The sequence below is a fragment of the Syngnathus floridae genome, chromosome 12 (genome assembly GCF_059516105.1).
Source record: "Syngnathus floridae isolate MCC-2025c chromosome 12, RoL_Sflo_1.0, whole genome shotgun sequence".
Lineage (NCBI taxonomy): Eukaryota > Metazoa > Chordata > Actinopteri > Syngnathiformes > Syngnathidae > Syngnathus > Syngnathus floridae.
Window position 1 is genome coordinate 14,857,054 of NC_142424.1, and position 11,458 is coordinate 14,868,511.

The 11,458-nt window shown below is 49.6% G+C and overlaps 1 protein-coding gene and 1 long non-coding RNA gene across 2 annotated transcripts; both read right to left on the minus strand.

Moving 5' to 3' along the window:
* Positions 1-4,576: 4,576 nt before the first annotated feature.
* LOC148390176 (janus kinase and microtubule-interacting protein 3-like) lies at positions 4,577-5,326 on the minus strand. Its single transcript, XM_088392614.1, has 3 exons — positions 5,076-5,326; positions 4,789-4,851; positions 4,577-4,702 (listed from the first exon to the last, which is right to left on the minus strand). The coding sequence occupies exons 1-3, from the start codon at positions 5,142-5,144 to the stop codon at positions 4,577-4,579; spliced, it is 258 nt and encodes an 85-aa protein (XP_088248740.1). The 5' UTR covers positions 5,145-5,326.
* A 1,512-nt stretch (positions 5,327-6,838) lies between these two features.
* LOC148390177 (uncharacterized) lies at positions 6,839-7,811 on the minus strand. The gene is made up of 3 exons (XR_015861944.1): positions 7,514-7,811; positions 7,276-7,389; positions 6,839-7,044 (listed from the first exon to the last, which is right to left on the minus strand). It is a non-coding gene; the product is annotated as an uncharacterized LOC148390177 (long non-coding RNA).
* Positions 7,812-11,458: the final 3,647 nt, after the last annotated feature.

Genomic DNA, 11,458 nt, shown 5'->3' on the forward strand with positions numbered 1-11,458 from the left:
ATTATGATTTTGTTTAAATACTAGGCATAGACACAAAATCTACGGCACAAAATGGGCAGACTTTACTTGTTTGAAGAGGACTGGTTACAAGACAGACTTTTCTGATTTATTTAATGGGAAGAGGACTTATTTAGTTTATTTAATCTATTTTTGTTCCCTGGCAAAATTGGATTTGCTGAAATTGTATTTTGCCAAATCTCGATTTGAGACCTGATAGGAAGTATTAAACGCTTAGTTAAATCAATACAAGTTGGTAATAAGAGCGAGTAATGTTGGTTGAACCGATGAATGAAGGTTGAAAGCAATTTAAATTATGACTTTGTATAAATACTAGATATTAACAGAACATCTACTGCGCAAAATGGGCAGAGTTTACTTGTTTGAGAAGGAGTGGCTTATTCAAAACTAAGATTTATGTAATCTGTTTGTTCCCAGGCAAAATTGGATGTGATGCAATTCCAAATTTCACCACATGATGGTGCCCAATTTTGACTTCATAGGACATATTAAACACTTAGCTTGTTATTATGTTCAAGGTAATCAGATTTGTTTATCATTCTAATGGCCTCTTCAAAACTATTCTGGATTACTACTTTGGATCTATTCTACATTACTTGGCAACAACATACTCTGTAACAGATTAGGCAGTATAATCACATATGTTAACTTGAGAGTGCCCACACTCAATCTACTTATCGTGATGTGTTAAATCAATTACTGTTAGACATTATTTGTCTGATAATCTACCAAATCTTTGAATTGAAGAATTTGTGATTTAATTAATAGCTTGTTCAGGGTAATCAGACTTGTATATAATTCTAATGGCCTTCTTTTGAAAACTATTCTGAATTACAACTTTGGATCTTATATTACTTTGCAACAATCTACTCGGTGACAGATTAGGCAGTATAATCACATATGTTAACTTCAGTGCCCACACTGTATTTATTTATGGTTATTTGTTAAATCAAGTACTGTTAGACATGAAATAGGAAGTGTTTAACATAAATGTTATGGCTACTCACCATTGTAGCTCGCTCCTGGTCAATGATATGAGCCTCTTCTTGCAGTGGAAAACTTGCAGCCAACAAACACCGTGGAACCTAAAGGAATGAAATTAAACATTAACATTTCGCCCGGACCAACATTCACACGTACAACGCAACGCGGCTACACTTCTGCTATTACAAACGTAAATCTCCTTAAACACAACGAGTGTTACTTACCGTGTACGCTCTAGGCAAAATTGGATGTGATGCAATTCCAAATCTATCTGAAACGGCAGTTAAAAGTAGAGTTACATCAAGTTTTCTTTTTTAATCAACACAATCATTTACAACCGTTGACCAGAAAGAATCGTCGAAATTCGACGTCCCCCACAAACGCCACGCTCACTCGCTTTTCAGGGCAACAAAAGTACTTCTTTTTAAAAACGATGAGTTGTACTTACCGTGTACGCTCTGGACGGTCCAGTTGCAAGCAGAAAATAAAAATATTTCTCTTGTTAGTCGTATGTTACCATCCGCTGTGTCTTTGTCAACATCGCCGCCATTTTCCTACTTCCTGCTGCGAGCCACGCCCACGTATTTAAATTTGGGCGGAAGCTCTTTCCATTGGCGTCGTTTTCGCGTATAGCAAATCCGATTGGTTGGGAAGGGGGCACGGTTATGCAGCCGAGGAGTCCTGTGATCGGTGGGATGTAAAGTAGGCGTCGACGTCACGTCCGCGTCACGTGACCACGACGTGGCAGACGTCAAATAGCAACCGCTGTTTTGTTTAGTAGACTTACAGTTGTTATGCATTGACATAATGGCGCACACACCAAATAGATTTAAATAAATTAAATAATTCTTCTGCCCACTCTCTTTTAAACAAGTTAACTCTCCCCGCGGATTTGAATTCCGGCGAAAGTTACGCCCATCGACGTCACGTATGTCACGTGACCACGACGTGGCAGATGTCATATAGCAACCGCTGTTTTGTTTAGTAGATTTACAGTTGTTATGCATTGGCATAATGGTGTGCACTCAAAATAGATTTAAATAAATTAAATATTTCTTCTGCCTACTCCCTTTTAAACAAGTTAACTCTGCCCACGTCCATTGACGTCTTGTCTGCGTCACGTGACCACGACGTAGCGACGTCATATAGTAACCGCTGTTTTGACCAGTAGACTTAGTTATTATGCGTTGACATAATGGCGCACTGGTTAGCATGGCCACCTCTTAAGCATGATGATGCGGGTTCGACGCCTGATCAATGTTAGCATGGAGTGAGCTGAAGTGCATGGCGCTGAAGATTTGAATCTTTGAAATGCGCTGAGGTCTGACATATCAGGCAGAATGGTTTGCCATCACGTTCAACAAAAAATAGAAACTTTCCCACTCTGATTAAAACGTCCTGTGTTCATCTACGTATTTTCGTTTTGCTGTGCATCTTTTCCCTGCCATTTCGAGAGCCCAATTGACACTCATAGTTTAAAGAAATGTGTTTGCCCATCCTACTTTGTGGAATTTCACCACATGCGCTTTTGACCAAAATACCAAATTGAACTCAAGTGAAGCCAACACGCACAACCCCCCCCCCCCCCACACACACACACACACACACACAAATGTTGATATGAACATAAAAGAGCCGCATGCGGTTCGGGAGTTGCGGCTTGGCCAAACCTGTACTATACAACTTTATTTGTATAAAATTTTCACAACAGCTGTCACACAAACAAAGCGGGAAAAACCGAAGACGTGCGTGTTCCGCCCACGCTGGATTTATTTGCACCTTTGAAAAGACACCGTATTGCCGCAGATGTGGCAAAGAGTACTTTTGGGCATCTGAGACGGAAGGATGTCCAAAGCATCACGTCACCTGCTCTGGTAGGCATGGTGGTGGGACGTTGAGGTCAACCGCTTTGGGGTTGGCTGACTCTTTGATCGCAGGATGCCATACACTTGAAGACAGAAGCAGAAAAGCAGAGCTAAATGCAAAATGTACTCACCGGTGACTCCAATTTTTTTCCCCCCTGAAGAAACAGCTGGACGGGCGCCCCCGGCTGGCCAGTGGGACTCTTGTTATTCTGACCCTTTTTAGTGCGCGTTTGGGGCAACAACCGTTTTTTGTGGCGCTCTCTTCTGGTTCAAAAGTGCCCTGCATGTGAATTTGCTTTTCCTGCCTTCTGATTGGATGAGCGCCGGTGTGACGCGGTGCCTCTGTCACCGTGGCGGGGGGTATACGTTGGCATCGGAGCGTCTGCCAACGTCTGAGACCGGCTGGCAGTGTATCGGAGGTGTCGAGTGCGGTGCCGCTGGAGCTCACTCACCAGCTGGTGTTAGGGCCACAGAATGAAGGCCAAGGAGAAGAATAGAAAGAGAAACAGAAACTTCTCCTCCAATTGTTTGATTTGTCTCTTCTGAGCTTCGATGAATTCTTTCAGCTCTTTGTTCCTCTAGGACGGACAAATGGAAAGTGGCATTCAAAAGCCAGTAAGCGTGCAAGTAAGTGCCGGGCTGGCTTTGGGCCCTTACCTGTTGCGCGCTGTGCAGCAGATCCATTCTCTCTTGGAGGATGCAAGCGTCGCGCTCCCTCAACTCGCACATCAGGGCTCGCTTCCATTGGTCCACGGCGCTCCTAAGCTCTTCTCTCTGATCCGCCGTCAGCACGTCATTCACGCCAGCGTGGCTGGCTTTTTCGCCGTCCGTGGCGGGGCAGTCCCGCTGCGGTAGCGCCTCGTACAACATGGCCTCCAGCTCCAGGATCCTCTGGGCCGCAATCCTCGTCCATCAGTGGTCCGGCGGGAGATTTGAGGGCGGCTTACCTTATGAGCCTGGTCCATGGAACACTTCCTGAAGTCCAACTCTTCATCCAGGTAGCCCTTCTGCTTGCAGAACATATCCTAGCACAGCTCAAGGTCAGAATTGTTGGGGCACATTGCCGGAGTTCCCCTTGGCTGATGTCGCGTGTCTGTCTACCTTCTCACTTTCAATGTCCAACATCTTCTGTTGAAGTGCTGACTTGGTCACTTTGATGTATTCTAACCACTGAGGAAAGGCTGCTGTCACATAAGCAGAATGCGAGAGCGTGCGTGGACGTGCGCGTTACCTAGGGTGAGAAGGGTCCTGGCGTGAATCACGACCACCTGCTCCTCGTTGGTGAGATTCTGCAAGAGCCCAAAGGCACAGCGTCAACAAGCTTCTTTCAGCGCAAAGCCTTCCAAAAGTCACATTTGAGCCGCCGAGTCTCGTGGAGTGCGAACATAAGGAGTTCGACATACACTTACGGCGTTATAGCCCAGGATGTCCAGCTTCTTCATCAGATCACTGATGACGATGTCCGGGGGAAAGGCGCAAGGAGCAATGTAAGGTGTTCTGGGACCTCGGGTTAAGGTTAGGGTTGCGAGGGACGCCTTACGTACGCTCACGCCCTCGGCCTCGCAGTAGATCTGCAAAGGGCTGAGGCCGTCTGGGAAACGGACTTGCAGAAACTTCAAGACGGGGGAGCGCCACTCCCTCTCCTGAAAGGCAGAGGCATGCATCCGTCCGTCCGTCCGTCCGTCCGTCCGTCCGTCACATCTCTGGCCTCAACACGCTTGTGCGAGTCTTCCCACCTCCAGCTCCAGGATGCGGAACTCAAGCAGTTCGTTTTGGTCTCGGATATCCTGGATGTGCTCTTTCAGACGCGCTTCTTCCGCCTCCATCCGCCTGACCTGAAAAGACAGTCAGACCTCATCTGCGGGGCTTCCCGACAGGTGTGACGCCAAGCGACTCCGCCCAGCGCCTTTCTTTCCGTCACCTTTTCGGCCAACTGCTGATTGCTCTGACGCAGCAGCTGCTTCTCCTCCACCCACTTGACATTCTAGAAGAGACAAACGCGTGGACAGCTTTGGAATGTTGTGTCATTTTCATCCACAAATTCTTTGGTTGACTGGAAAATGACATTTGCTTTTCTCCGCATTTTCCCAGCCACGTTCGGGGGGGGGGGGGGGGGGGGGGGGTTGGTCCAGTAATGCCAGACGGATGAGTGACTGAAGAATGTAGCTATTTTGTCTGAGAAAAAGGTGTGCTCATTGATGAGCTTACCTGTCCTTGTTGCTTCAGCGCTGACTCCAGATCTGCTACTCTGCTTTGATAGTGACCCATTTCTACCATCAGCTTTTCTCTGGTCTGAAAGGAGGAGGAGGGAGGCTCCTCCTCCTCCTTTCAGACCAGAGAACACCCGAGGCTGGGTGAGAACGGGGAGGCTGCGACCCGGCCGGGGGTTGCGGGAAGGGGCGCCACCTTGATCTCCTTCTCGGCGTCGTAGTCCCCTTTCGCTGGTCTGGGCTAGCAGAGCGTAGGCTCGTTGCAGCGCTTGATATTCTTGCGTCAGCTGGCGGTAGCGAAGCTCCGCCTCTTCATGCACACACCAATGCAACACAGCACTAGTACCAGAATCAGTCAGACCGGCGACAAAGCACCCGCGACGCAAAGACGAGTCCGATTCCAGGCTGAAGAGGAATGTTTGGTGCCAATACGCTGGCAGAAATGGCGGGCTACCTCTTCGGGTTCCGTGTCGGGGGTTCTGTCGGTGTGAAAAGACAAGGACGATCCGTCCGAGTCCACCAACACGTCTTCGTCGTAGCCGTAAAATGTTTCGATGACCTGCGGGCGCGGAAGCGAACATCTCTCTGAACAAACTGAAGCGACACCTCACGATGAATCGACGAGAGGAACGATAGCGAGAAAAAGGCCATTTCATCTTGCGCAACACCAAGCAGCCGCAAACAAACAGACTCACCTTGCAGGACCTCACGCTTTGTTCCTCCTCAGAGATTCTCGACGTCGGTATCGTAGCAGCAAATCTCTCTCCTGTCGACACAAATAATCCGCCTTTGAGATTCTTTGGATGCAAAGGGAACGAACGGCTCCGGCGCAGAAACAAACGCGACTCACAATGACATTTCTGACATGAGCTCCTGTCTCCAGAGCCTGAAAAACACGTCACCGGCGATGATTGGAGGGACGCTCGTCTTTTCCAAAAGTGACAACTACAGGGTGTGTCAGGGTTTTCCAGATTATCTTTATCGTATCATTGTGTTGCTTTGACTTTGACTGCGACCTGTAATAAATAATATTATTTATCCCTTATTTATCCCTATCGCTTATCCCTTCCTACACAAAGTCGTAAAACACCCCTTGCTATGTTTTGACTAGAGGTCAAGGGCTTCCTCTATTCAATCCACTCTTACACCCACCCTGTTTCTCTTAATTAAAATGCTCGTGCAGGAGCCGAGAGTCAGACTTCATTCGTACAACGGATGGACTCTCCACCTGCAGGTGTCCAAAAGAACTTACTTGTCTCCCGTGTGGTTCTTGCAAAATAAGTTGGAGCGAGCGCAACTCTAACAGGGTGCATTTTGCCACTAGCTGCCTACGGACAATGACGTCGCGCTCGCGGCTCATGGTTGACGGGCTGAGCAGCCGGGCAAGTCCGTCGTTTTCAGCGCACAGCGAGTGGCAAAGGCGCTGACAAAACGGGAGCTTTGAGCTGCTGAAAACGGCAAAACAAGTCTAAAGCGTGTTCAAACGCGTGCGCACAATGCTCCTGCTTGAAAGGTCGGAATTTAAGGGGCCAATTTTTTGGATGGCGGCCGCCGGCCAAGCTTTGGACGGAAAAGGTTTCCTGGCGACAGCGAGCGAGCGCGGCGCTGCCGTACGTGCACCGAGTCGCCTGCCTGAAGACCTTGGACAAGTCGTCGATGATGTGCCGCTGCTCCACAACTTGAAGGAACTCCATTTCACCGTCCTGCTGGCCGCAACCGCGGTCCAGGTCATTGAGCGAACTAGGCCTTCTCTGTGGAACACAAATGCAGTGGACTCTGTTGGCACGCCGCCGTTGTCCGCGTCGACTTACCAAGCTTGCCATCTCCTCGTTCTCCTGGGTGACAAAGCGCACTTTGTTTTCAAGGCGACACAGCACCAGCGAGAGTTCTTCATTCTTCCTGCTCAGGCGTTTGTTTTTGTACAGGAGTGGCAGAAACTGGCTTTCTGTTTCTCTCAGTCGCTTTAGCTGCAAGCATGAAGTGCGGGATGTGAAAGACGCACAACACGCGGGCCAGAACGTATCCATTCCTTTTGCATCGGTTTGAACGGAATCGTGGCTTTGGCTCCCAATAAAAGACATCTACCAGGCAACCGACTCGCCGCGCCGCTCAACTAATAAGCAAGCGCAATGGGTGCCTCGCTGGATGGCGCGCATCAAACGTAGCGCAAACCTTCAAGCGTGCCGTCAATAAATTACCAGTTCATTGCGCTCTTCAGAAAGCAGGGCGTTTCGATCCTCCAGTTTCCTGATGACTGCGCTGAGCTCAGCGATTTTCAGATGAAACCGTCGCGTGTCCCGATCCTCCTGAGACTGAAAACGCCCCGCAACACACACACACAAGCACTCGTTCAAAGTTCAAAACTGTTTTTGTGCTACCTTCCTCCAGCAACGAACTAAGTCATGCGTACTGCAAGTGTGTGATGAGGTGGCTTACGCAATGAAGAGGATTGCTAGTAGCGGCGTTGACCCCACTTCCAGGGTAGTTTAGGCCCGCCCTTTGGGAATCCCTCAGGGCAGCGATCTGCTGCTCGGCAGCCTGAGTCTGCAGCTGAAGGCGGTGGACGTGGCCGGCCCCAGGGCTTCATCCAAAACACTAACCGCTCTGTCTTTCAGCTTGATCTCATCCGTCTGGATTTACAAACGGGGAGCGCTCAGGCAGGCGGGCAAACTCATTTGCCAGAATTGTGACAAAAACAAAGAGAGCAACCGGCCAATTTTTTTCTTGAATCGACTAGAACACCTTTGCTGTGACAAAAGCGAAGCGAGCAACCGGACATTTTCTTCTTGTGAAATAGAATAGAATAGAATGCCTTAGGTGTCATTGCACTGCAGGTATACAACGAAATTGGGAACATAGCCACGCACCGCGCATCTGATCAGTCCTACCAGTCGGCGGATCTCCCTCTCGCAGTCTCTCTTGGTTCGGCTCAGCTCCTCCCGATGCTGGTGATGAGCCGATCGGAGCTCGGCCGCTCGGGACTGCCAGGCCTGCTGGGCCGCTGCCAGGGCTTCTTCCGCGCTCCTGGTGGAGGCGACACCGCTCGGTCTCCCGACACCGCCGCGTCTCCTCCACCTCCGCCAGCAAAGCGCCCCCCCTCCTCACCTGAGCAGACATTGCGCCACACCGGGCCGTTGAGACCGCAACGGAGCGCCGCGACGCTTACTGGGGACAAGCTACACAATACGGTAGCGGCCGCATCGAAGCCCGACGTGGCGTGCGGATAGTCAGACACGGATAGAGCGGATCACCTTGTCCATGGAGCCGTCCCTCAGGCTGAGGACCAAGGCATTCAGTCGCTGGATCTCTCCATCTTTGATTTTGATCACTCTCATCAGCTCCATTTCATGCTGCCGCAGTAATGTCTCCCTGGTAATGGCTAACTCTTTCTGCTTCTCCTCATGGAGTTTGCTTTTGAGTTCCGTCATGGCGGCGGTGGCACGGTGGTGCTCCGCCCGCAGGTCCTGACTTCTCTCTCTCTCCAGACAGCTGACCTGACATGACTTAGACTTAGACAAACTTTATTGTCATCTTGTCTGCACATGGTGCATACAAAACGAAATTCCGTTGCATACGTCTTACAACAAAGTAGTGATATTGCAGTTGAATAGAAGTAACATATCCTATGAAAATATATATATATACATATATACTATATATATATATATATATATATATATATATATATATTAAAAATAAGTATAAAGTGCAGCAGTGATAATTATGCAATAGTGCAAGTAGGCAAAACAGTATTCAAGAGTGTGCAGAGGAATGCTAAACCATGTATTAAACTTCTATTTAAAGGGTTTATACAAGTTCAGTAAAGTTGGTAGTGCGAGATAGTGCAAGATAGAGGTCCGTAGTGTCATAAAGTACAGTTCTGTGAATGTGTGATGCAGAGTTCAGTTTAGAGCTCAACAGTTCTAGTGTTCAACAGTCTGATGACAGCAGGGAAAAAGCTGTTGCAGAACCTGGTGGACCTGCAGCGGATGCTGCAAACCTCTTCCCAGAGGGCAGCAGGGAGAACAGTCCATGGTGGGGGTGTGATGGGTCATTGATGATGTTACGGGCACGGGACATGCAGCGCTGAGATGAAATGTCCTGAATGGAGGGAAGAGGAGCCCCTATGATCCTCTCTGCTGTCCTCACCACTCTCCTCACGTTCTTCCAATCGGAGGCGGTGCAGCCTCCACACCACACAGAGAGACAGCTTGTCAGAATGCTCTCTATGGTGCTCCTGTAGAACGTCCTCATGATGGGTGGGGGCAGGTGGGCTCTCCTCATCCTCCGCAGGAAGTACAAGCGCTTCTGTGCCCTCTTGACCAGTGCCGTAGTGTTCATAGTCCAGGTGAGGTCTTCTGTGATGTGGACCCCCAGGAATTTGGTGGTGCTGACCACCTCCACAGCTGAGCTGTTGATGATCAGTGGAGCGTGGTGAGGCTGTTTTTTCCTGAAGTCGACGATGATCTCCTTCATCTTCTCCTCATTCAGGATCAGGCTGTTTTCTCTGCACCAGCCCACCAGCTGCTCCACCTCCTCTCTGTAGTCCAGGTCGTTGTTGTCTCTGATGAGCCCCACCACCGTTGTGTCGTCTGCTGACTTCACGATGTGATTGGTGGTGAACCTGAGGACGCAGTCGTGTGTCATCAGGGTGCACAGCAGGGGGCTCAGGACGCAGCCCTGAAGGGAGCCTGTGCTGAGGGTGATGACATCAGAGGTGTTCTGTCCGACCCGGACTGACTGAGGTCTGTTGGTGAGGAAGTCTAGCAGCCAGTTGCGAAGGGGGGTGTTGAAGCCCAGGTGTTCCAATTTTCCTACCAGATGCTGTGGGATGATGGTGTTAAACGCTGAGCTGAAGTCCAGGAACAGCCTCCGCACATGGGTGTTCTTCTCCTCCAGGTGAGCCAGGCTCAGGTGAAGAACGGAGGAGATGGCGTCCTGAGTGGAGCGGTTTTGCCGGTCGGCAAACTGGAACGGGTCAAATAATAGGGGGAGTCTGGAAACGATGTGACCTTTAAGCAGCCTTTCGAAGCACTTCATCATAACCGGAGTCAGTGCAACAGGCCGGTAATCATTAAATGAGGTGATTTGAGGTTTCTTCGGCACCGGAATGATGGAGGCAGTCTTAAAGCACGCCGGCACTGTGGCTTGGCCCAGCGAGGTGTTAAAAATGTCTGTGATGACCCCAGCCAGATGACTTGCACATTCCCTGAACACACGCCCAGGAATGTTGTCGGGGCCAGGGGCCTTACAGGGGTTGACTCTCCTCAGGGTCTTCAACACATCGGCGGAGTCAAGGCAGAGTACCTCCTCTTCCTGATGGGGGACAGTTTTAACTGCTGGAGTGCCGTTTAGTGCCTCGAACCTCCCAAAGAAGTTATTTAGACCATTTAGAAAGTCAGCATCAACTACACCCACCGGGGGGGGGGGGGAGAGTGAGTTGTAGTCTGTAATCGCCCGTATGCCTTGCCACATACTCCTGATGTTTTTGACGTCGTGGAAACGATCCTGAAATTTTCGACTGCGGTCTCGCTTCGCTATCCTGATGGCACGGTTCAAGTTGGCTCTCGCTGTCCTCAGTGTCTCCTTGTCGCCAGACTTGAAGGCAGAGTTCCGCGCTCGTAGCGTTTGACGTACCTCCTCAGTCATCCAGGGTCGTTGGTTGCCCCGGGTGATTATATTCTTAGTGGTGCTGACGTCCTCGGTGCATTTGTTGATGTAGGCTGACACAGTCATGGCACACGCATGTCTAATCTACATCGGGAAAACTGGGAGGGAGGGAGGCAGGCAGGGAGGCAGGCAGGGAGGCAGGCAGGGAGGCAGGCAGTGTCTGTCTGTTGAGGTTTTCACCTTGTTCTTCTCCTGCTGAAGTTCTAACTGGACGTCCATCAGTTTGGTTCTCAGCTCGTCATTGGCGGCCTGAAGGGCGTCCGTTCGCTCCGCCTTGGCCCGCCCTGCCGGAGCTCGTTTGGACATCTCTTACTCGAGTCTCGCCCGGTCGTCAGTCAGAGATCACAACATTTGTACCTGGAGAGCACAAACGCAGCGCTGTTTTCCACTGGCTTCGAACTCAACTTCAATCGGTACCGTAACTTACAACATCATAAACATAGAACTAGCTTGACTTATTCATTGAATAAATGCATTTGGTTCTTCAAAACTGCATCACGCAACATAGCGTGACCGAGACGGCCGTTATCCACCTGCGTGAAGTTATTTGGTGAAATGAATGAGATGTTTAAGACACCATCGTTCTGTCTCTATGTAGATGAAGGTAAATAATCGATTGCTGAAGGTCCAAAGGTGTTGTGATAAACAAATAAACATATTAGTGATTAGTGACATATTTGTGATAAACATATTAGGCAGGATAATCACATA

Excerpts from the sequence above, each read along its gene's own strand:
- LOC148390176 (XM_088392614.1), bottom strand. The coding sequence starts at position 5,144 with ATGGTAGAAATGGGTCACTATCAAAGCAGAGTAGCAGATCTGGAGTCA. Across the intron at positions 4,852-5,075 it reads CGCTGAAGCAACAAGGACAG|AATGTCAAGTGGGTGGAGGA; the intron begins GTAAGCTCATCA and ends TGTCTCTTCTAG. Across the intron at positions 4,703-4,788 it reads ATCAGCAGTTGGCCGAAAAG|GTCAGGCGGATGGAGGCGGA; the intron begins GTGACGGAAAGA and ends CTGTCTTTTCAG.